We start from the raw sequence: 25066 nt of genomic DNA on the forward strand, positions 1-25066 counted from the left end.
GGACAGGGACAAGGTAGTCTTCACATTTAGTTGCCATTTTTTTCATTGCATTCCATGGCTTCCAGAAAGCTCTGTTTGTTTGGAGTGTTATTTTAACAGGCTCTTGTCTCATGTTTATGCCAGGCACAGGGACAAAGACAAATGCTGTATCTTTTACTTGTTCATTCTCTGGTGTCTCTGGGTCAGCATTCAGTTGGGAATGGCTTTTGCTTAAAGCAGTCAATGGGCAGATGAAAGTCCAGTCCCTTGAAGCATCAAAACATGTGCCAGTAGAAAATAGTTGCAACATGGAACTGGAGAGGATGGGGAAAGAGTAATATTTTTGCTTAGTGTGAAATCTTTTCTTGGAAGAGCAGGAAATGCAGTTGATAGACATTTGGTACAAATATGAAAGACTTTTAGGTAGAGAAGTCCAACTCATTTAGCATGTTAAAAATTCAGCATGCCCAGAGACCCTATGCTGTCAGCTTTGTTACATTTTAGCTAATTTGATGAAAATAAGTAAATAATGCTATGCATGCACACAGCTGTGGAGCTGTGACTTTCCAGCTACAACAAACAGGAGCAGGTGAGGGCTTCCTGGATTGGTCTCCTGTTAACTCTGTTGGCTTACTTTAGCTATTTTGTCATTATCCTTGTAAGAGTGCAGTAATGTCTAGCCCCTGGCATTCAAACACAGAGCCCACTGCTGGCTTGTTGTTTGCAGCTGGAGCACAGTGCAAGAGCTGGCCTGGTCCAAGAGGCACAGGGTTTCAGTGACCCACAGCTTAGATTGATGCAACCCATGGTGTAACACACCAGGATTCCTAATGCAAGACCTGACATTTGGAGCAGGCTGTCCCTAGTGAGATTTGTGGTGGTGAGAGAGGGAATTGGAGTTCTAAGGCTTATCCTGGGCTCCCACTTACACAGTGCAGGCATTGGCTTCCACTTTGTCCACTGTAGGTCGCTATGAAATCAGATATAAGTTTTTTACTCAAGACTGATGCAGCACAGTACTGGTTATTTAGATCTAGTCAAATACAGAATGGTTTCAGGTAATTTTAAATGTTGTACTTTTTTCCCAATTACAGTTCCTTGTATTTCTTTATACCTATTTGTCTGCCCCCTCCCTTCTACTGTTTGCATCAATATCCCATTATCAGCTGCTTTTGCTGGCAGACACTAGCCCTGCTTCCAAATTGTGTTCATCAAGGGAGGACAACTGTTTCAAGGAGATTCAATTCACGGTGTCAAGCACCAGCAAAGATTTAAAACCAGGGGAAGTGACTGATTTAGGGAATCAAATCAAAAGCCCCAGTAACATAAGTCTAGATGTAATGAGCTGCCTTTTTTTTTTTTTCAGGGGATGTGAAATGTTTTGGAGAGGATTGTTATGCACTGGCTTTTGGCGTCCCAGCAGCACTGATGGTGTTGGCACTTGGTGAGTGGAAACAGTGATGCCTGTAGTAGGAGTTACCGTTTTTGAGTCCATGGATAGATGAGAAAATGTACAAATTCACTGATTCTGAAGGGATACTGTGATGGGAGATGAAAGGGTTCAAGGTCACCTTAGGGTTCCCTAGTTCAGAACAGCAATAAGTATCAGTAGTTCATTGATGGTGGGAAGACCATGAGTTTACTGCAATCTTTTATTGTGGTATTGTTAAGGGGATGGTCTGATGGATGTTTCACAGTATAATTGCTTTGATCTAATGCAAAGAGAGGCACCAGAATGATTCTCCTGATGTCTTGCAGCTTTGCCTGTGAGTAGGCATGGCCTTTGAACTGCAATCTGAGCAGTCCCCAGAGATCCCCAACTTCTAGAAGAGAAGTTTAACATGCCACTTCTAACCTTTCCACAGGCTGCTTGCAGCTCAGGGCCATCTTTAATGGCTCAGACTTCTGCTGCTGAATCTGTGTGCTGCAGAAGGAGCTAAATAAGATGTTAGTTTGTTCTGAACTGTCTTACTTTGCTTGGCTGAAATAATTCTCACAATTACAGTGACAACTTATTATTATGTTGCAATAAAAAAATCCTTATTATTCAAGTATAAGGAGACAGCCACAATCCCAATGTTTCTTAATGCATGCATCTTAGCCCCATTAATGTACTTGTAAAGATTTCTTCTCCAACTTTTATAAAGCGTTCAGCAATCTCCCCATTTTTACTCCATGGCATGTTATTTCCTTGGTAGCCAGTACAGAGGACACCCCACTAGCTTTCGTTTCACAGCTGCAAACTGCTGAGAAGAGCAGTTCCCTTGTTATACTGGATGTGTGAGCTTTTGACACAGCATGGGGCGACTTCTCATTCAGCTTGTTATCTTCACTGTGAGCCCAAGCAGTTGTGTGATTTTACTGCAGCATCTGGGATTTGAAAAGTTTGTCCCCCAGAGAATGTGAATGTTGCTGTCTCCACTCAAATTTCCATCAGGGAGAAGAATCAGGAAACTGAAAAGATGTCATCAGGCCACAGCGAACGTTGCAGCAATTATTTTCAAAAAAGTGTATGGTCGCAGGCCTGAGAAGGTTCTATTTTCCCCTGTGGCCTGTTCCTATCAGTTTAGGGCCACAGAGGTTTGCTCCTCTGTGGACCATGCTGTGATGAGTGTTTCTAGCAGAGCAGTAGTTGCCCAGGGGAGAATGAACGTGTAAATATTGCAGTTTCAGTGAGGGCATCGGTGGAAATGTTTTTTTAGCTAGTGTCCTGCTGCCAGATTCCACGTTCTGCCTGGCAAAGCAGCTCTCTGTTCTTTTGTAACATGCTAAAATGCTCTGGGAAGTGATATATTTGACTATGTGACCAGCATGCAGGACTGGAGAAAATACCCTTTCAGCCCTGACTGGCCCTCTCCCTGTGTTGATGGAAAGCCAGGATAGATTTAGAGGCAGATTCAGAGCTAGAATTTCTGGGCTGCTATGGTTCCTGAAGGATGGGGTAGATTGACACCATTTAATTCTAAATGCTAAACCTAATGCAGGAACATCAGCTCCCAAGGGAGTCAATGGCATTGCCAGAAGGTATTTCAGCAAACCTAATGGATCATGTTTTTAAGAGCACCAAATCTTCACAGGGAGATGCTAAAAATTAGGTAGTGCAGCTACCCACTCTGGGTGACTTTGCACAAATGCAAAGTGCTACTCACCTAAACTGACTTCAGAGGTCTCTCAAGTTCTGCAAGTAGAATTTGGATGCTAAAGGTCTTCACAGTCAGATAAGAGCAAAAGTGAGTTCACTGCAGTGTGTCAGGCCTCCTGTGTTAGGACAGAAGTACCTGCTATTCTCCACTGCCTGTGAACTGACGCAGACAATTGGGTTGTTTTAAAAGTTCAGGTTAGTTTATTATACAGTTTTCATGCTCAGTTTTAAGGTGCTTCTCCCTGCTAATCTATTTGGAATTCCAGTGTGCTCGAAGACTCTCATAGAGCAGGATAAATGATACACAATCAGATAACTCCACCTCTGACAGGATTTTGAAGGCTCGTTCTGATATTCTTTGTGCTTGGAGGGAGAAAACCAAGATAAAACAGTATCTTAAATTGTATAGGTGCAGCAATTCAATGTGGATTGTACTTTAAGTTTAGTTTACAAAAAGCATAGACAAAGTGATTTTTCAAAATTTTGGTTCCCAGCGTGAATCAGATGTGGAGGTTGTTGTGCCAGAGCTGATATTAAGACACTGGTGACTTTCTAGGGATCACACTGCCTCTTGTAGGATGTTGCATTTTCTTCCATCTGTAGGCATTAAAGGACTCCTATATATTTATTTAGTTAGAAGTTCAATCCTGTGTGCCTTGAGGGCAGAGCATTTCTGTTGAATACAGGGGTGGGGGATCCTTCCCAGAAGCCAGTGCAGGACTGAGGTAGAGCCATGTGAATCCCCATTTGGATTATATTTTTTCAGTTGTGTTCATTGCTGGAAGTGGACTGTACAGAAAAACACCACCACAAGGAAACGTCTTGCTGGAAGTGTGCAAATGCATCGGTGTAAGTGTGTATCATTTTCTTTTTCATGCATGACTCTGAGGTTGCAGGACAAAAAGGTGCAAAGGGAATGGGGAGGTGACTTTTGGAGTTCTTATCTATGCTGCTTTGGCGAGCTGTGAGGAATAAGAAACACATTTAGGTCCTAGTTTATTCTTTCAGCATTTCAGTTGTTTTCCCTTAGCTCTGTGAACCATTCAGTTAATGTCAGTAGAACCACGAGTGTCAGATGCTGGTGGAAACTGAACTGAACTGAAAGGAAAATTCAGACACTCAGAGAGTTTCAGATATATGACTATTTTTTTCAGTTGAATAATTTTTCTGAACTTTATCAGTTCAGCAGACAGTAATAGCACACATTCATATTATGGACATTCAGCATGTTCATGTAAATGCAAGAGACACTTGCTGAAGTTGCATTAGAGCCTTATAAATTGTTTTTCATGGTGTGTGAGCTGAATACAGTATGTGAAAAAATACTCTCTTATTATTAGGTGGATAACGATGTTTCTATTTCAGGAAGCTGTTGCTAACAGCAGATGTTTTCTTTTTATCTGGGTCAATCCTAGTGCCAAATTTACCTTGGGGAAACAGGCGGGATCTTAAAGACAGGATTTCTAAGTGAGGTCTGCCGCTTTTTTTGCCAGTGTGGCTGAGTGTGTTCAGTGACTGGTGCACACAGCATAAACAGGCCAGGAGCTGGACTTCAATGCCCCTTGTGGATCCCTTTCAACTCAGGATATTCTAAGATTCAATGATTCTGTGATTCATTCCCCCATCATACCTTTAATCAACCAGTGTCGTAGAAACTTTCCTGCAGACAATTCATCATAAAGCATCTCCAATCTGAGATTTTAGAGGTATCCAGCAACCCATCCCCCTCTCAATGTTCTGACACTACTTACATTTGGAGATGGGGAAGGTAGCCTTGAATTGGGAATGTGACAAGGGCAGGTATGGCATGAGTGAGTTACTCACTTGTTTTTCTCCCTAGTTTGCTATTAAAAACCGTCTGAAAAACCGCTCCAGTGAGATTCCAAAGAGAGATCACTGGCTGGACTGGGCATCAGAAAAATACTCGGTAAGTGTGATGCTCTACCTGGTAGGTTTGGAGTGGGAAGGGGGAGATGGGCAGACAGGAGAGACAGTATGACTGGCCTGGCCACACCATTCCTCGCATGCATTTTCCTGTCCCTTCCCACATCTGTACTCTCCTGACCCTTAATGGACGGTTTAGGTGCTGCACTGAAATGTAGAAATGCAAACGTATTCCATGTCACATGTAAGTGCAATAATGAACTGTCATGAAGAAAAAAATAGGAGTTACACTTTGTGGCTTGAATCATCTTTGGCTTTACACCCCTACCTTACCTTTTTGCCTGTTCTCTTTTAGAAACAGCTGATTGGGGAGGTTAAAATGGTGACTCGTGTTCTCTTTCTCTTCATACCACTGCCAATGTTCTGGGCCCTGTTTGATCAGCAGGTACAGTACAGTGTGTACAGCTCTGCGGGCCACCTCTGTCCTTTTGGGGTAATGCCAAAGCATCCTGGGGACACATCGGGCCACACTCCTACCAGGTGTCCTGGGCCTTCCACCATCACTGCTAGTCAGCCCTTCAGAGTCCTGCCAGGTTCCTGGCACAGGAGAATGAGAGGGAAGAATGTGCCCTGCCTAATGACAGGTGATACAAGGAAGGGAAGGAATAGATGGGAAATAAGACCCCCATCACTGTCATCTTCTCTGTCCCCATGTTTTCTAGCCCCATAGAACATCTTGAAGGCTTCACAGCTGTCTGTTTTCTCCTTAGGGATCCAGGTGGACTTTGCAAGCCACAAAAATGAATGCTGATTTTGTAAGTACTTAATGTCACCAGGGCTGGTAAGACTAGTAGTAACATCCCTGCTCTTGCTTATTAACCGGAGTCTTGCAGTACTAAGAGCGTCTGCTTGGTGAATCTGGGTGAGTTTCACTTTTGGTGGTTAGAAGCCAGAGGCTCTGTTCATGCAGCCATGTTCAGTTCATCACTGCTCATCTCAACTGGAAGTGAGGGCTGCGGAGCCATCAGCAGCCTGCAAGGTCAGGGGTGCGGACCTACTGGCAGCCAGTGGCCCTGTCACCTAGGGCTGATAGGATTTTCAGCCTGCTGCCCCCATGGAAGGCAAACAAGCCCCTCAGCCCTTTTAAGGTGTAACTAGAGCTGTTGTAGTTGTACATTTCTTCACTGGATCACTTGGTGATACATTAATCAGCCTCTTAAAACCAGCAGGAATCTTGTATATAGGATAAAGATGTGATAGGGATTAATTAGCTAGTTTCCATAAAGTTCTTCAAAGGTGTGAATGACAAATGGTGCAGGCTGCAGTAGCAGATAAAGGTAGATCAGCTGTCTGCCCGAAGATGTCCCCACACAGGGTTGTTTTTCAGACATATATGTTTTTAACAGGCCATCTAGATCTTGCCTGCAGATGCTCACATCAAAATGTGGGATTATAAGTGTCCATTTTGCAGTTTAAAAATGACTTAAAGCCACAAATTTGAGACCTTCTGTGTCACTCCTGTTAAAAATTAGGTTCTCAATATGTGATACTCATTAGGCTTAATTAGTTCAAATGAGGCATGACAAAGACTACACCTTGAGTAATATTTATCCACCTCAGAAAGACAGAACAAAGTCCACGCAGTCTATGTGATGTATATTTAAGCCATTTGTTTTCTGGTGTTTCGCTCACATGCACTTAGTGATCCATTAGCAGGGGAGCTAAGTATCACCAGGTGTCACCACTGGACTCTCCCAGGTGAGGAAAGATTTATTCCAGGCTTTTTTTTTTTTGTCACACCAACTTGGATAGCTCCTTGGCTTTTGTTTCAGCCTCCTCTGCTGTCCCCTCATGAGCTGCCCCACCTCAAGAAGGTGACAACTAACTGCAACATCAAAGTGATCCCACCCTTAGGCTTGTTGGAGTTCATGTTTGTAATACTCTATGACTTTCTGTTCAGCGGACAAGGGTTCAGTTAGGAAGTCTGGAGTCAAACAGGGAATGATTTAGTGTCAGATGAAATATTTGCAGGCTCATTTCCTAATGGCACGTTTCTACAGTGTATGCAGAGTAGCAAGAGTGGGTATTTGTCTGGTATTTTTTCACTCTCCCAGAAGGTAGCTGTGGGCAGAGACAGTCAGCCAGTTTAGACTCAGCTCAGGACAGGGCTGGCAAACAGGAGAAAAGCCCCCACAGCATTTTCTTGGAAATACATTATTTCCTTCCTAATTTCTTCCCTCCTGCACCCTTCCCCACCCCTGACCTCACCCCCCCTTCTTCATCTAAATTTCAAATGAAAAGCATTTCATGGAGCTCAGAAAACCACCAGTCCCTCTCTGGAGACCCATCCACAGTTCCTTTTGGAGTCTGGGATCCGTCCGTCCATCCATCCATCCATCCATCCATCCATCCATCCATCCATCCATCCATCCCTGTTGATCTTGCCCATTTGTGGGGGCTGGGATAGTGATGCAAGTGTGAGGCACCTCTTATAGCCTTGAGGACTCTTGGGTCAAACCAAGAACCTGCAGTTGTCCAAAGCCTATTAGATGCAGATGAGGGGAGGAAAGAGGTGTTTGTGCAGCCCGCTGGCTCAAAGATAGTCTTTTATTATCCTTTTGGGAACTTGGGAGAAATGCCAACAGAGCTCACAGGGTCCTGAAGCTTGGGAACGCTCACTTACACGACTGGGGCTCTTCACAGTATAGAAGCAGGGAGGGAAGAAGCTCTAAGCCTGCCTCCCAGCTTGGACACTAACATCCCCATTCTTTTCCACTCACCTGGGTCATGGTTCAGCCAGCCTGAAAGATGGGCCTCAGTACCTTTCATGAGCTGTGTCACAGCTGCCAAAATATCAAGGATTGAGTGCAGCCTCCTTCTGCAAAATGATCTTATTAAACACTGTGTCCTTGGACAACAAGCGTCAAGAGCACAATATCAGCTGCTAAAGCCAACATAAAGCATTTGAGGAAACCACTTTGACTGCAAAGACCTCTCTGGGACCGATTACTTATTTGCCATATGCACTGATATGTTATAGTGTTTATGAATCACTTGAAATATCTTTTTGTTTCAGGGAATATATGTCCTTCAACCTGACCAAATGCAGGTAAAAGATACTACAGGGTAGGAAATAACCCTTAGAATGTATCCTCTTCTTTTCTCTCATTTATATTTTTCTCATGGGACCAGTGGCCATTCTCTGCTCCTTTTCAAGGTAATGGCAGTGCTCCTGTTGGTTGCTGTGGTGTGGCCTCTGCCTTATTGTTCACAGGCTGTTTTGTAAGCTTGGGGTTCAGAAGACCCTGAGGATATCCTAATGCAGAAGTTGACTCCCACGGAACAGTGCAGAGGTGTGGGGTAACACACCACCATAATAGTTCTTGAACTAGTGCTGGCATGTGGAGAATACAATCTGTACCTCCTTTAACAGGCCCCAGTCCTGGGATGAACACTGATCTTGAAATATGTTTGGTTCCTCCCTTTCTGCAGGGTAGATGAAAACATGAAAGCTCCTAGATGGTGCTGTGTTGTTGCAGTTGATTACAATTCTTATGGTGAACAGCTCTGGAGAAATTCAAAGCTGTTCTGTTTCCCGAAATCTTCCTGTGGAACAGAAACAACATTTCTCTCTGCTTGTTCTTCATCACTCTTTATTTTCTTGCTCTGCCACTGCTGGCTGGCAGACAAGCTGTGCCCCTCCCAGGAGAAATTTTGTTCCCAGGGAATTACTCAGTTGTGTTGAAGTGCAAGAAATTGCCAATCTCACGGAATAGTGCCTGTTCCTCTGGGATTTTGCTGGAGTCTCAAGATGTTTCCATTGTTGCTGATTTGTTGTAAGGTCCCACCACAGCACCAAAGGTCAGCTGTCTCTATTGTCAGTGGGGTTTGTACTCTTTAAAAACATCATGTTTCACTTCTCTCTCCAGGGAAACTGGGCCAGTGATGCTTGCTTGACTCTTGGAGGGGAGGATATGAACAAAATGTATTCATGTCTGTGAAAACTAAATAGCAGAAGCTGTTAAGTGCAAACTATGATTATATTTTAAAAGGCGGTTTTAAGTGTTTATCCATGTCCCTTCTGTAATGGAATTATTTCTGGAGGACAGTGCTTTATGGGTTTAATTACTGAAAGTTGCTTTCTAGCCACTGAACTCCCATTCTTTTGTATTGCAGTTCTTAAATCCACTTCTTATTCTTGTCTTCATCCCAATTTTTGACCTTGGGCTCTACCCCCTGATAAACATGTGCAAATTGAATTTCACGTAAGTAGTTGGGGACAATGCAGATGCATCTGTGCTTTTTCTTTTGCTGTAAGTGTGCAGAATACCTTTTAAAGAAGAGAAACACAAATTTCCATTCACCTTTCCCAATACTTGAGTATACTTCAGTCCAAAGAGGCAGCATCACCCTCTCCCACAAACCATGGAAATGCCAGAGGGCAAAACTCAGTGATGTTGAATTCTGCTCTGTACAGATTTTTGCAAAAGCAGATACGAATAGTCTCACTTTGAATTTGATCAACATGTTCTCCACCTTGTTTCCCATGTCACACCTAAATAATTCTCTCCCTGGAAAGTCCCTGTGGGACCAAATTCATGGTCCCATGCTGGCTAGAATCTGAACTAGTGAATGCATAAGGGGATTTCTATATGAACCAAGCATTTTATCCTTGGCCAATGTTAGCAAGAAGTGCAGTATAATAGGAGCAGACCTCAGGTTGTTTATGAGATCCATTTTATGCATTTTGTGTGAATTAACTTCAGAGTGCCTGTATTCTGCCTCTGTGGACTGATGCCCTGTAGCAGTGGAAGTACATTATGTGCACTCTTGGAGTGCCTTTGTCAGTGGAATTTCAGCTGAAAGGAGCCAAGTTTCTGTGCTCCAGCACATATTTCTGCATGTGAACCATAGCATGGGAAAGGGTAATGAGTGGGGTGATTGGCATAAAAAGCATGTTTCTAATCCCAACTAAAATGCTGGACAGACAAAACCACATAAAATGGGGGTGGCAGGTGCCTAAGAAGCCATGTCCCTCACCCTGCTGGGGTGCTGAATTATACCCTTTCCCACCGTGCTGAATCACTTGCACCTAAAGACATATCAAAAATGTTGTCCAGCTCTGCAATGGTGCCCCTTTTGGAGGATACATATCAGAGGCTGTTCTTCTCCCTGATACCAGTGTGAGTCCATGGCCTGGACTGTGCCTTGACTTGGCAGAAAACTTCCTGCCCAATGACCAACTCACAGAGTAGTTCACCCAGCAGCACAAACTCAAGCACCAACCAGGACTGAATGCCAGGACTAAAGACTATTACAAAGAGTGGAGATCACCGAATCTAGAACCAGATTTGTCTCAAATCTCAACAACTCAATACTCAGTGTGAATCTGCTGTTCTGGACTTGTATTATTCCGATTTATATCAGATTTTCTCATGTAACTCTGGTAAAGTTGCTCTAGCTTTGCCTGCAAGCTCTTTATTTTCTAGAAATGTAAATGTATTGGCATGGGAAATAACCAGAATGATGCCCCAGATGGTCAGAAACACTGATGACACAAACTACACATTTTTCTGTTCCTCATTCCCACTGCTAAATAGAATGTTACTTTTCTTTTGCCTTTCCCAAAAGGGATTTGAAGATACATCATTTCTGGTGCTCCTTCCAACATCACGGATTAACATAATGTCATGAGCTATTCCCTCTAGAAGAGCTGGGAAAAAGATAATATGAAACTTGCAAGGAAGGAACTTCTTTTCACAGCATATCAGTTTTAATTGGCCTCAGTGCTGGCCTCATACAGAATAATAAAATAGTTTTAAGTTAAGAGATTGGCAATTTAAACAGCCTGTCATCCTGAGTGCCACCTGTTGGACAATTTATTACATGGTTTTGGCACATCTTTGGCTCTGAGGAATGGTATTCTAGAGTTTAAATTACTTTTTCTTCCTTAATGGCACCTCTTTCATTTGCTCCATAGACCTATTAGGAAAATGGCAACAGGTATGATCCTTGCAGGGCTGGCGTTTGGACTTGCGGCTGTTATAGAAGTCAAAATAAATGTAAGTAAAGCACAAGGCATTCCTCAGAAATACTTTCTTTCTGTGGGGTGTTTTTATTGATGTCTGGTAGATAATCCTTTAAGCCATTGTGCTCCTTGATCAAAATTTGTAATATTTTCTTTACAACTGAGCATACTGATCCAGTTGCTAATGATAATTCTTACCTTGTCTACTTTTCCCTCTCTTTGTCTCTATGTCTTTCTTTCTAGTCTTTGCAGTTTTGCTGTGCTGGTCATCTGTATTGGTCTATATTCTAGATTTCCATCGTCAAAGTGCTTGACAGACATCTAGTTAATGCTAGTGATTAATTTCCAAAAGGTAGTCTGTTCTCTCTCCAATTTCTTGCTGTAGCTTGCCTATACTTTTCTGTTTGGGGTCTTTTGTGTGTGTGTGGTGGTTTTGTTTTTTTTTATTTAATTGTTTTAAACATTTTAGATTTAATTACTTTCCTGCTTTAGGGTGGGGATGGCTTATTTTTACAAGCCAATTGTTTCTCTGGGGAGGCAGGTGAATGCTGTCACAGGCATCAGGGACTGCCAGGCATCCCCAGAGAGGATGGCAGCTCATCTCTTATAAATTCCCTGTTAGCTCCTGCAGATTTGTACTGTTCCTTTCTGGCAGCTGACCAGCATTGTGTAGACTTTGGCTGACCTTTGTCTCACAAAAGTTACTATAGGATTAAATTTTAAAGCTTCTATGTATACTTAAAATGTTCTGTTAGTGTGGCTGGCTCACAGCCCTGGATTAACATCTGCTGGTTCCTCAGGTGAATCCCCTAACAAGCCTCCCACTGAAATGAGACTGTGTGGGTTCAGGTCTTTTTTCTGATCTCTTTATGTGAGCAAAGAAATGCTCTCATTGCCACCACCAGAATCTCTGGCCAAGCACCAAAGTTTGCTCTGGCTGTGGGTTACTCCTCTGGGTAGAGGCAAGGTGAGTTAGAGGTTCCCTCTGGCCTGTGCATGAAAATTTTACCCTAAAGGCCATTTTAAGATGTAGCAAAGAGGAGGATAAGATGGTCCACTTTCACTTGACTGTGGGTAGCAGAAGTGAAAAGCTACAGAAATGGAATTTGCTGGATAATATTAGCAGGCCTGTTGGTCCTGAGCAGCATATGGATACAGGGAAATCAGCTCGTTCTGTCTTCTGTGGCAGTGTGTTCCCCCACTAAGTTAGGTTCAAAATGCCCTGCTAGCAATACCCAAATTATCAGATAAGATAGAAGAAAAATAAATAGCTCTGCAGTATTGCTGGCAGCTACTTCAAAATAAAATGAGAAAAAAAGAGAGAAGTTAAAAAAAAATATCTCTGCAGGTAGTACAAGGCTGACACTGATTGATGTACTCTTTCTAGGAAATGATTCCTGACAGAAGGAGATACCTCAGTGCTGGAGGCATCAGCTTACCTCTCTCAGAAAACAAGGAATAATATGCATAGTCGGCTGTGCAGATAGCAAGGTGTCCAGTAATGCAAAAGCACTGATTACAGACACGAAGCTGGACTGGGATTTTCAAAACTACTTAACTTCTGGTCTGATTCTTTTCCCAGTCACTGACTGCAGTGGGAAATAGTTATTCTGCTCACTGCTTTTGAAAGCTAAGCACAAATTTTTCCATTCTGATGTGGTAGTTGGTTAAATCCAGGCACAAGGGAGCTGTATGGTGAAAGCTGTGACATTGTTCTACCTCTTCAGTAGGTGTGTAGTCTGTACACTTGGTGTGAAGGGCAATTTTTGGGAGGAATGATGGGTTGGCCATTGAGCTACTATGAGGAAACCTCCCTAAAAAAAGATTTATGTTCAGTTTTCTCTGAGTGCAACTTCTATTGAGGAAGGGATGGAAAAGTGTCATTACAGAGAGGAAGACCATTATGGCTAAAAATGGAGATAGTAAAGTGCTAATAAAGCATACAGATGGCACTTAAAGCCTTTTACTTTAATTAGGAAACAGATATGCCTCGACTTGTCCCAAAAGAAAGTTTAATTCGAGTCCTGAATTTGGCAAAGAACCCTGTCCAAGTGACAATCCAAGACAAGGACCTATTTCAGCAGCCTGTGGAATCTTTTCAGGTAAGCATGTATTTGGGACTGAAAGGCCTGACTTGCATGTCATTGAAGAAAGGATGGGCTTTTTTTCAGGCATTTTCTAATAAAGCCCACAGATGCAAAAGCTTGTTCTGCTCCATTGCCTTAGAAGTGCATGGGAATAGCTTTTCAAATGAAGCATAATATCTCTGTTATATGAAACAGAAATTGAACATTTGGAGAAAAATTTCCCTGGCAAAGGATACAACTTACATTCACCTGTAATTAGGAATAAAGGATAACAGGATTACAGTCTTCCTTAAAGAGGGGACAGTGTTGCTCTTGGAAGGAAAAGACAGATCTTTTCGTATCTGAAGAAAGTGTAACCAAGTTTATTTTCTTCCACAGAACCCAGCTGAGTACTCAAAATTAATATTGAATGGAGAGCAACAGAGCCTTCACTTCGTGCTGCAACATCAAGGATTGACTCTTGCATTTAACTATACCGTGAAGGAAAAATCAGTATACAGCTTAATTGTTTTTGAGGCAGAAGGAAGCCTATCAAGCCGCTTAGTGAGTGTGGGAGTGAAGTGTAAATACAGTATTAATTCAATGGCTGTGATGCTACAATGGGGTAATAGGCTCATTAATTCATTTGCTCAGTTGCAATGTCTGTCTGATTGCTCTCAGATGCTCTAAATCTCACTTCTTTGCTAGAGGCACTGGATCTGTACACATTTTTGCTGGTTGATTAATAGAGGCGTTGTGGCATCTGAGAGTTTCTGGGCACACTTTAATCCACTGAATGCTGCAGTGGGAGAGCAGAGTCATGCCTGCTAGGCAGCAGAGCTGGAGAAAGCTGGGGAAACAGAGCCAGAGATTTTCCCCCAAAGATGGTTCTATAAAGCAAAGATGTTAAAGAGGCTCTAGGGCTGGCCGTGGAATAAAAGCATCAGAGGAATGATTCTGGGATTAGTTATTGCAAGTGTTTAGTGAAAAAGCACAGAAGGCCCATTTGTTTTGCTGAACAGAATAAATGATTAAGCTCATTTCAGGCTCTGCAGCAGAGCTGGCTGTATTTGGACTTCTATGTATTTCTGCAACAATCAGAGAGGGGCATGTAGGATGTGTAGGGCAGATTCTGATATCTTTTATGTGTCGCTGTATCTGAAGAAGCTCTCTTGAAATTCATGGTGTTATTGCACATCGTGGCAGGTGTGTAAATGCCATCAGAATCTGTCCTCCTACTAAAATATCCATTCTCTTTGCAGTTCCTGAGCCTTCTACCTTGCAGGGTAGCCACACCAAGCATTCAGTATTATATAGTAGAAATCATATAACCGTTTTTTGAAATTAACTAAAGATTTTATTTTGTCATAGCATCAAGGGTTTTTTTGCTAATGATCAGACTTCATGGTTTGGAGTCTGGGACTCAGTACCACACAAAGTTAAGTTTCCTTGTGACCCTGAAAGCTGTGTGCTGTTTCCTTAAGAAATGGATACTTGTGATTTTCATACAGTCCTTCAGAAGCAAAAGCCTGCAACAGGCTTGGAGCATAACAATCTCAGAGCTCCAGTACATCTATGCTGCCCCAGCTGTCTAGACTGTGTTTAAGTTAATGCCCACCCTGACACAGACAGGCTCTCATGTGCTGGGAAACAGCTGTGCTGTTGGGTGATGTTATTGACCTGTCATTCACAGCTGTAGATAAGGAAGATGTGGAAGACAGCTTGGTAAATGATACTTTTCCAGCACTGCAGCACAAGGAAAGCAATACCAGCACCACTGCTGTGTTGCAGGGCTCACCCTTGAGTAACCTCCCTCACTGCTGGGTTTGGCCCACTCACTCAGGTGGGAATGCTTTCCTGGAAGGATCCTATCTGAAATTGGCTTCTTCTCCTTTGTGGGCTTTTGAGTAGGCAGGCAGGAAATGAATTTGAGAGCTCTGGGGATCGTCAGTGAAAACGAGTAATAATTTGACTGGTCTGTCTGCAACGAACTGGAGTATTCATCCCCATGTGTCTCCCATGGAAAAAAAAATGATGTTGCTGTTTATTATTTATTGCTCTGATATTTATTATTCACTGTGGCTATTTATTATTTAGGGCATATGTTATTTGTGGTAGCATATTACTCTGAAGTACAATAGACATTTTACAGATATAATGAAATTCTGGATCCTTGGTCTCAGAAACTCAGGGTTTTGCATCAGGAAAAAAAGTGTGTAGAAAGGGCCAGAAAATTTTGAGAGAAAGCCAGTTTCTGAAAGTCCCTTTTGGCTTGCCTGAGTTCCATCTGTGGGCAGTGCAAATTGAAACTGCCCTGCCATCTTCAGTGGACATGGCACAGCTCTGGATTTCTACCAGCGAAGAGCTTTGCTTTGTGTTCTTTTTTGTGACATGCAACCTCCAGGGCAGGGCTGTGTCTTAACTGTGTTTTTTCAGCATTGTGCACCAAATAGGTTTCTCCAAATGAATGTTAATTAACTATCTAGCTGCTGTTCTAGCTGTGGTGTCCAGGAGAGAGACTGTCACTCCCCAGTGTGCCCATCCAGATGGCCACTTCAGGGATCTGTCCACAGGTATCTGTGAGCACAAACAAGCTCAGTGCATCTTGGTTTCTCCTGCTCTCTGCCTGCATATTACAACAGTTTAATCTCTTGAGTATCAAGGATCAGGGAAAGCTTGAGTGATGCATGTTGTGTAGTACCCTAGCAGCTTCTCTCAGCTTTAGACTTTTGTGAAGTCTATGAATATGACAAGAATCAGGGTCTGAAAATTAGGCATTTGCAGATTTTGTAGGACTAAGGCACTCAAGTTTAATTACAACTAGTCACTGAAAGATGCTAATGCGGATAATGCTCTCTTGCTATCTCAAGATCAAGAAAAATACTTTTTTTGGAGGGTGTTACATGCCTCAGTAGAAGGGTGACTGGCTGAAACTCAGTAGCCTTTGTTACAGAAGAGATGAGGAGAAAAGGTATGATCTCATCTGAAACCCTTGGAGGAGATGAAATTTTGCCATTGGCTTCATTGTACCACGTCTCCCCAACTGTGGCCTGATGTAAAGCTTATGTGAGAGTCCAGTTGATTTCCACAGGCTTTGCAGCACATGTGTAACTCTACAGACACCACTATTGTCTGCCACACATTGTAAGGCAGCATTAATAAATATGTTTGATGTTTTTTTTCTTCCCCTCTATAGATTACAGACTTGGAAGCAAAGCCAGAAAATGGTTTGGCAGCTGTTAGGTAGGAATGGCTTTTTTTTGAGGATTTGGCGGTGGTTGGGTGAGGGAAAGTGCTTTTGTCTAATGCATCTGTATGTAACATAGCCCAGATGTTCTTGGGTTGGAATCTAGTCCACACTTCTCCTGCAAGACTTGGGTGTCAGCTGTGGAGGTTTGACAGAGTGTCACCTCCCACACATGCCATGCAGAGCTGAGAACTATTGCTGCTTACTGCCTAGGATAGTCTGGGCCGAGATGGCAACATAAAAGAGCTCCTTCCTTGGAAAAGTGGCAAATTCCTCTCAATGATGAAAGGGAAGCAGCAATTTGGATAGGAGCTGTTGCTATGTCCTCTGCAAATTGGCCAACCCATGATGTTCACCTCAACTCATGCACAAGTGTCTTCTAAATTGGACACAGCAACAATTTTACGTCCTCATAAACAATTCAGCTGGGCATTGGGCTCTGCTTAGTCCACTCTTCCTAATTTGAGCTACTCCATTTAGTCCATAAACACTCCTGTGCTGGTTTGTGCTGGCTGCTGAGGTGCAGAAGAGGGGAATTTGCCAAAAAAAACCCCAAACCCAAACAACCAAACCCAAAAATACCCAACAAAAAAACCCAAATAAAAAACCACAAACAAGTAAAAAAACCCCAACCCCCTAAACCAAATAAATAACCCCAAGAAAAAAAGGATTCCAGCTGGACTTACTAGAGGATTTGGGCAAGGTGAAATTAAAAAAAACCCAAAACAACAAAATGAAGCCACCACTAAAATAAAACCAAAAAACAACCAAACAAAACAAACCTTAAAAACAATGTCCAACCCCTTTATCTGAAAGCCTGGATAGGCAAAATAGGAGAGCAGAATCTCTTCATAGCCCTGCGCTTGTGAAGGTTTCTACTGAATAAACACCTTGAAGACTTGATTCAGTAAGAATTTTTTAATATTTTCCTATTCAGACTTTCGCTTTAGCAATTTGTAGAGAAGTTTCACTAGGAATAAACTATTTTTTCACTAAAAATTTACTTCTGTTAAGCACTTGACTAACTCTAGAGATTTCAACCCTATTTAAAGAACTGAAAACCAAAATATCTTAAAACATAGATCAAATGAAAAGCGTTTGGTTTTACAAACAATTTTTGAATTGCCAGAAGAAAAATGTCTTTTGTCTATGAAAAAACACCAAACAAACTGTTCCCATACAAGTTTTAGTTTTGATGAAGATACCTTAATTTGCTAGAAAACTCCTTGCCACTGTTAGAAACTCTTGGCCAGCATGGTGCGCCTGCTCATCAGGACACACAGCTTCAGAGGTTCCTGTGGTAGGCTGAGACTCTGTCCCCTCACACAGCCATGGAACAGTCACCATAGTGCCATAGAATGGTCTGGGTTGAAAGGGACCTTGAGATCACCTTGTACCATCACCCCTGCCATGGACAGGGACAACTCCCACTAGACCAGGTTGCTCAGAGCCCAATCCAATCTGGCCTTGAACATTTCCAGGGACGAGGCATCCACAACTTTGTTAGGCAACCTGCTCAGTATCTCACCACCTTCATAATGAAGATATTCTTCCTAAAATCTAACATAATCTAACCCTATCGTCTTTCAGTTTAAAGCCATTCCCCCTTGTCCTATCATGCCACACCCTTGTAAGAAGTCCCTCTCCAGCTCTCTTGTAGGACCCCCTCAGGTATTGGAAGGTGCTGTAAGGCCTTGTAGGAGCTTTTTCTTCTCCAGGCTGAACAGCCCCAACTTTCTCACCCTGTCTTCACAGGAGTGGTACCCCAGCCCTCTGATCATTTTTGTGGCCTCATCAGAATTTGCTGCAATCTTTGTTGGTCTCTGAGATGGGATTGCCTGGAGGTTCTAGACCACAAAAAGTGAGGGTCACTTTTCACAGAAGAGAGAGTAAGAGGGTAAAATGATGCAACAGGGAAATTAATCTTGTACTGAAAAACTGGGCAATGAATCAGACAAATATTTTGGTAACTTGCAAAAGAGACTCTCGTAACCGTATGGAATCACAGAATGCTTTGCAAGAGTATGCAGACTTGTAAAGTGTCTGCTATTTTGCTTCTTCTGCCCTGTCTGACAGATCATTGAAACATGGTTTCTTTGCAGATTCATTAATGGTTTGAGCCAAGATGTCAACCTCACCATCGATAGCAAAAGGTTCCTTGCTGTTCAGAAAAACTACAGTGCTTCTGAGTATTTGCTGCTGGAGAGGGACATGTAAGTCTCCCTTCCTGAGCTGAAGGTCCTTGCTGAGGCATTTCCTCGGGTACAAAGAGACTTTTCTCAGCCTAATAGCAAAACCTGCATTGCTGTTGCCTTGGCATGTGGTTGTGCGGGCAGATGTTTATAAAAAGCAGAATAACCAGCTCAGAGCAGGTGCTCCAAGCCACTCGTGTGTGTGCAGAAGTTTTTATTCACATTATGTGGGGGCCTGGAGGGAAGAGACTGGCCATTCCTGTGCATCTGTCAGTGGAGTAAGGTAGGACATGGTAAAGTCTCCTCTGCCATTTAGTGCCTGCTTTATTTTTTTATTCTCTCAGGCCCAAGCACCTGGTGTTAGGGTGCTCTCAGGGAAAGGCCAGTTCATATTCCATACTACAAAGTGTTAGAATGTGGTTGGGTTGGGAACATCAAGTAGCATTACATGGCTTTGCAGGCTGGGCTTGTTAGACAGGGGCTCCATATGGCCTTGATTTGGCAGCATTGGAGTTGGCTCTTGTAGGGTTTTTCTAGCATTTCCAATGTTTCAAAACAGGCTTCATGGCTTTCCTCTGCATCAGCTCCATCCAAAATATTTATTGCTGCAATTTAGTAGGACGCAGCAGCCATTGTGGCAATGCTGCTGAGCCTCTGTGCCATCTCACATATCCAAAATCAGAAGAACAAATATGAAGGCTAATTTGCTCCATTGAAAGGAAACAAAGCTGCTTCTGGGTCCACATCTCTGCGTTCCTGTTGACTACTTGTCTGGCCTACATTTCCTGAAGAAATGCAGCAAAATCTGGGAGGAAAATAAACCTGAGGGGGAAAAAAATTATATCAGCACTAAGAAGAAGCAGAAACCATTAAAAAATGTTAGCAATGGCTTGGGTCATTAGGTGAATTCCAGTGTCTAAGTGCTTCTGGGAGGACAAGATAGCAAGAACTCCAGTGACTGTGTGATGTAAACACTACTGCATCTTTGCATCTTGCATCTTCCCTGCTCCATTTCAGGAGCATGTTTGATAGCTCTGCTCTGTGTTCTTTGTTTGTGGAACTAACTGGGAAATACTGTCCTTCATCCTTTTATCTAGATATAATAATGGAAAATGCATAACTGAAACAGGAGAGTTCCCCCTGGAGCTGGGGCTGCTTGACTTTGGTGCCTCATACACCATTGTGATAACTAATGTAAGTGATGGTGTGATAATTCCTGTGTAAGTGAAAGTGATAATTCCTGTGATGGTAACACCTGTTCTACTCTCTGGTAGTGCTTTTGTTCCTATGTTGGTGACTCTCTTTGTTGCTGGAGTTGCTTTGTCCACTCTCTGATCCCTGGGCAGTAGCCATCTGAAGGCAGTCCATTATGAAAGGGATAGTAAAATGTTTGGATACCTACATGAGCAAGGTGGGTGTGTATTTCTTCCACCTTACACTGTGATCATGTCAGATTGCGTGGGTTCAGAAGAAGTAAAATCTTTTCCTTGACAGAAATCCTCCATAGAAAGTCATGTGATCTGTGGTTTGTGCTGGTCTCATGCCATCCTTGAGCAGTTAACATTGACCCAGAGCACTGCAAAGAGTTACTACCACCTGCCAAGAGCTGACTCTGCTTGTGGTCTTTAAAATACTGTACCTGATGGTGCCTCACACCAAAAAAAATTGCAGAAACAGTCTGCTCTATCCTCACATTTAGCTTACTGATCTCCCAAGATTTTGTAGATTATGCATTGGAGGAAGAGGGACAAAGTCTTGAGGGAAGAGGTTGGTGAGGTTGTACATCTGTTTCCTCCTCTCACTGTCTGTACAGCTAATTTGGTGAAGTCAAAGGCATGGTTTTCTGAACAGCCTAGCCCTGATGGGGTCTGAGCACTGCTGAGAGAGTGGATTCCTTTCCTTGCTTGCCAACCTCTCAGACACACTGCTTCAACCCTGGTCCAGCTGGCTGGAGCCATGGCGATGAACATGATCAGCTTAGTTTCCATTTTAACCTTTCCACCACAAAGGCACACAGACAAACTGGGTCTGACAGGACACACTGCTAGGCGGCCCTCTGAGACTTTGGCTGCTGTATTGTGACGAGCAGAACAAAGTGTTGTCAGCTACTCCCTGGCAGTGGCATCTCCCTGTTGGGCAATTAATGGGAGCTGTTCCTGTCTGCGGAGTCCAAATACATCGAGGGAAAAATATAGCCATGAAGCACCTGGCATTTCTTTTTTTTCCAATTCCAGTAGCTGAAGTGGGATGTACAGCCCTGGAGGGAACAAGCAGATGCTGCCATCTGTGAGTGCAGAGATTTATGTACATAAAACACACACACTTGAAGTGATGTTGGCCAGACCCCTCTTCCATGGCTGCAAGCCTCTTTCCCCAGATGAGAAACCAGATAGAGAAGTTGCATTAAAAAAATAACACTAAGAAAATTGCCCCAGAGCCTCTGGTAACAGGGCCAGCTGAGTAGATGCATCCCATGTCACTGTGCCAAGGATTCCAGTTTGTGGTCCCATCTGCATAAGGCCCTGCTATTGCTCTGGCAGCTCAGGGTGGCTCTGTGCCTCAGCCCTTCTGAACCCTAAGCTAGTACTTTAATATTTTTCACCCTCTGTTTTTCCATCTCTCTCTCTGTGGTTTCTGCCTTCTGTAGAGAGTTAGTTTGCTTGAGGCCAAGATCACTTTTAATTATTGCAGTGATTTGTACTGAGCCCTGCTCCTCTGCCAAGAGTGCCATATAGAAGAACCAAGAATACAATATATTAGTCTGCTAATGTAGTTGAACTGTGGAACTTAAATCATGGGGATGCTGCCTTCTACCCAGCCTTCCTCAGTGTGCAGTTACAGCATGGTGCTTGTGACATTTCTTTATGGCCTAAAGAGCAATGCACAGCTCTCCTCTCACCCCTTTTAGCCTGCTGAAATACAGTCTCTTGATTTGCCTCCCTGGCAATGATTGGTGATTAAGAATATATTGTAAACATCCCTTGTATTTTCCCAAGTACTCTCCTCAACACAGGGCTTTCTGCCTGAAGTCATTTCAATCTAGTGTTTTCCTGGCTTCTAGTCAAATCTCCCCCAGCCTCTGAGCCTCTGTGCATCACAGGCAGTATTAATTACACCTGGGAAAAGAAACAAAAATAATTAGGAATACAGCTACCATACCTATCTGAATAGATCTAATATGGAGCAGTCTTTGCTACTCTTGGCATTCTTGAGCTGAATTTGTTTGGGTGTCAATGATGTCATAGGGAAGTTGTACAGTGCTGATAAAATGGGAGCAGTGACCACGTGGATGCAATGAACACTTACCCTCTCACCCTTTTTTGACCTTGGGGACAGCAGCAGGTCACAGGCTCTGCACTGGAACCTCACAGGTTTTTCCCAGCCCCACTCCAGAAGACAACTTGTTGGTTTGCAATAAATTAGGGAAGTCTTGTGGTACCTGAATGAGCTGGAATGCTTCCATCCTGCTCTCTCTGCCCTGTGCAGCAGGAGTCACCCTATTCCCAACAGGCCTGGAAATGGCAGGGTTGAGAGCCACAGTTTGCTTCAAAGACAGAGCATTTTTCCATGTTTTCTTAAAATGTTGGTTTATAAATTTTCTGCAATTGTCCAGGCTAAGAAAGATGTGATCTTTCAGCAACTAATCATTTTGCCTTTTTTTTCCTGCTAGATTTCTGGAGGTGCTGTTGAGACGTGGAAGTCAGAAGACATCAAAGCCAACAATGTGCATATGGCCTGGCAGTTACCACAATATTTATTGATATCTGCTGGGGAGGTGATGTTCTCCATTACGGGTCTGGCCTTCTCCTATTCTCAGGTACTCCACTTAAAGATAAGGGCCTTACAATTAGACAAGATTTATTTCTGCATCTGTCATTGACTTGTCATACCTCCTGTGACATGACATTAACAATGTTATCTATCCTTCAGCTGAAAGTGGGATTGTAACACAGCTTCCTGGGTGCCCTCAAGCTAAATTAATTCATATTCTGAAGATACCTGTTCTCAGTGATTCTTGGAAATATCCTTTTCTGGTAAACCTGAGAACACAGAACAGAACTGGATAGTTAATGAGAAAACTGAATATTTTAATATCAGGGTTTTCCCCTAGTGAGGTATTTTGTGCTATGTATTTTTCAGTGGTATAAAGGAAAAGGTATCTCAAGGGCTACAGGGTGGTATAAGGGCTTGGCACCTCCTTTAAACTGAGAGACTGAAGGGGTCTAAACATGCAAGGTTGTAGCAAAGGAGCAAGGGGTAATGAATGTGCAAAGGATGATTTGATTGTTGTCTGGGGAGGTTGATGAGAAGAGAGGACTGAGACATTACATGGTCAAACAGCTAGTGAAGCTACTCAAATTTATCCCTGGGGTAAGGTGCAGATGTTTATTAATGAGGATAATTAATACAGTGGGATGATCTGTAATGGGATGTGAAAAAATTGTCCTCAGCAGGAAATTTAACATCAAGATCCAGTCTCTTTTCCAAAGGTGTACAGCCATATGGCACCAGACTGCAGGGCTTGTGTGGCTCCTTGGATGTCCTGATCATGCCTTTGCAGATGATCCCGGTTGGGGATGACCCGAATTCAGCTCTGCAACAACAACATCTCCTGCCTCTTCATGTGTCCTCCTGTCCCTGTTTTGAAAGCTCCTTGTATGCAGCTGTTGAGATTAACCACAGATTAACCACTCCACACAGAGGAATTTCCACCATCTCCTCCTAGGCTGAGCCCAGTGACAACTGCACTGGGCAGGACTCCAGAGGGTGAAGCAGGGCCGAAGGGCACAGCATGATTGCCACTGATCAGGCCCTTCTCCTCTTTTCAGTCTCCGGCCAGCATGAAGTCGGTGCTGCAGGCAGGCTGGCTGCTCACGGTGGCTGTGGGGAATACCTTTGTGCTCATTGTTGCCGAGGCTGCACCAATGGCACAGGTATGGTTTGGCTCTTAAAACAGAGGTCATTCTTTACAACAGGCTTCTGGTGCTTCTGGATGGCCGTGTCCTGGTGCACAGCTTCTCTGCCCAGCCCCAGGCTCCTGCACCTGAGTGACAGCAGCCCACTCTGAGCTGTGGCTCAGCCCCTGCTCTGTGGGGCCCTCAGTGGTGCTGCCCTGGGGGGCACTGGCCTTCCCTGACACCCCCAGTGGCAGCAAGTAACTGACCTGCACTGGTAATGCTGCTGGAGCTCAGCTCTAGGCAAGCTGGCTGTGTCCATGGCTGCCACATGTTGAGTTGCTCGCCAGAAACGAGACCAGTGGGCACTCAGCTCTTCCTCAAGGGTCTCACTTGGGGAATCCTGCCAGGCCAGCTGCCTGTGGCATCCCTGAGATGTCAGGCTAAAGGGGGAGGTGGTGGTGCAGAGGTAGTTTAATTCAGGCTGTGAAAATTCTGGGATGATGCCATGGAGGTGTGAATTTGGGCTTATTTCTGGCCAGCATGAATGTGCCTCTCACAAAAGGATCTTGTGAGCAAAAAGCCCAGGTAGATATGTTCCAGTCAGATTTGTAAGAAAAGATTTCATGAAACCAACTCAATCTAACTGTTTTGTTTGAAGAGGTATCACATATTTGTAATTACATTATGTGTACAAGCATTTACCAGAAAACAGGATGAGAAAGTTTCTGTCTTGTGAGCCAGTTTGGAAACTAAAAAATAATTTTCACACAGCTCTTTAAAAAGCACTTGAAAGTGCAGAGATATCCTCTGGACTGAGAGTCTGGGGTCTCCTGACCTGCTGTTCTTTTTTCTTTCCTAGTGGGCTGAATTTGTCTTGTTCACTGTTCTCCTCTTTGCTGTGTGCATTATTTTCTCCATCATGGGATATTTCTATGTCAGTGTGGATCCAGAGGACCTAGAAGAAAAGGAAGAGAAGAGAGAGACCTCAAGCAGAGGAAACATGATTGGTCTTGTTACTCAGAAAACAAAGCTCTAACACATCATGGGTTGGATTTTTTTTTTTTTAATCTAGTTATGAGAAGGTAAAAGAAGGATGGGGACAGTGTTACTTTATTTTAGAGCATTGCAGTCTTTATTACTCAAAATGTAGCCACCTTATAAATGGGACCAAATAGCCCTCTATAAAAACAATGGGGGTCCTTAAATCAGAGCAAAACTCCCTGGGAAAGCTCCTCAGGTATTAAAAGCCCTTATTAGTAATTACAGTGTAATTTACAACCTGCCCATCTTTTTAAGCATGGAATGCTGTCCTGTGATTTTGCCTGAAACGTATACTTAGGGCAGCAGGGAGGAAGGGTGGAAGGTATGCTATATGACACAAAAATCTGGAGATGTTATGAGAAAAGAAAGAGGAAAAACTAGTATAGGAATTAGGGAAGAATAGATGTTAGTGACAGAAGGATTTTTAATGCCATCATCAAGGCCTGTAAGGGTTATACACAGTCCCAAAGGATTTCATCATGTAACTCTCCTTATGAGTATTTCATCCCATTATTGCATGTTATGAATGGTTCTGATTTATGATTTTCACCTTCAGGCTCAGAAGTAATAACAGGGAATTAAATTCTGC

The 25066-nt window shown here is 43.2% G+C and overlaps 1 protein-coding gene across 2 annotated transcripts in view; it reads left to right on the top strand.

The window, feature by feature from the left end:
• Window positions 1-24854, top strand: part of SLC15A2 (solute carrier family 15 member 2) — a 42773-nt gene extending 17919 nt beyond the window's left edge. Inside the window, exons 8-24 of one of the 2 annotated variants that reach the window (XM_066190258.1) lie at window positions 1346-1423; window positions 3888-3970; window positions 4962-5048; window positions 5361-5450; window positions 5776-5820; window positions 8082-8114; window positions 9182-9270; window positions 10986-11067; window positions 13010-13135; window positions 13499-13663; window positions 15598-15672; window positions 16296-16342; window positions 18449-18559; window positions 19636-19732; window positions 22209-22355; window positions 23368-23472; window positions 24296-24854. In XM_066190258.1, the coding sequence (XP_066046355.1) occupies window positions 1346-1423; window positions 3888-3970; window positions 4962-5048; window positions 5361-5450; window positions 5776-5820; window positions 8082-8114; window positions 9182-9270; window positions 10986-11067; window positions 13010-13135; window positions 13499-13663; window positions 15598-15672; window positions 16296-16342; window positions 18449-18559; window positions 19636-19732; window positions 22209-22355; window positions 23368-23472; window positions 24296-24472 (1637 nt within the window). In that variant the 3' untranslated portion in view covers window positions 24473-24854. The remainder of the gene's footprint in view (window positions 1-1345; window positions 1424-3887; window positions 3971-4961; window positions 5049-5360; window positions 5451-5775; window positions 5821-8081; window positions 8115-9181; window positions 9271-10985; window positions 11068-13009; window positions 13136-13498; window positions 13664-15597; window positions 15673-16295; window positions 16343-18448; window positions 18560-19635; window positions 19733-22208; window positions 22356-23367; window positions 23473-24295) is intronic. The other variant, XM_066190259.1, reaches the window with a different exon arrangement.
• The last annotated feature ends 212 nt before the right edge of the window (window positions 24855-25066 follow it).

The sequence above is a fragment of the Chamaea fasciata genome, unplaced genomic scaffold, assembly GCF_029207755.1.
Source record: "Chamaea fasciata isolate MVZ Bird 193981 ecotype frontalis unplaced genomic scaffold, bChaFas1.0.hap1 SCAF_8, whole genome shotgun sequence".
In the NCBI taxonomy this organism is placed as follows: Eukaryota; Metazoa; Chordata; class Aves; order Passeriformes; family Sylviidae; genus Chamaea; species Chamaea fasciata.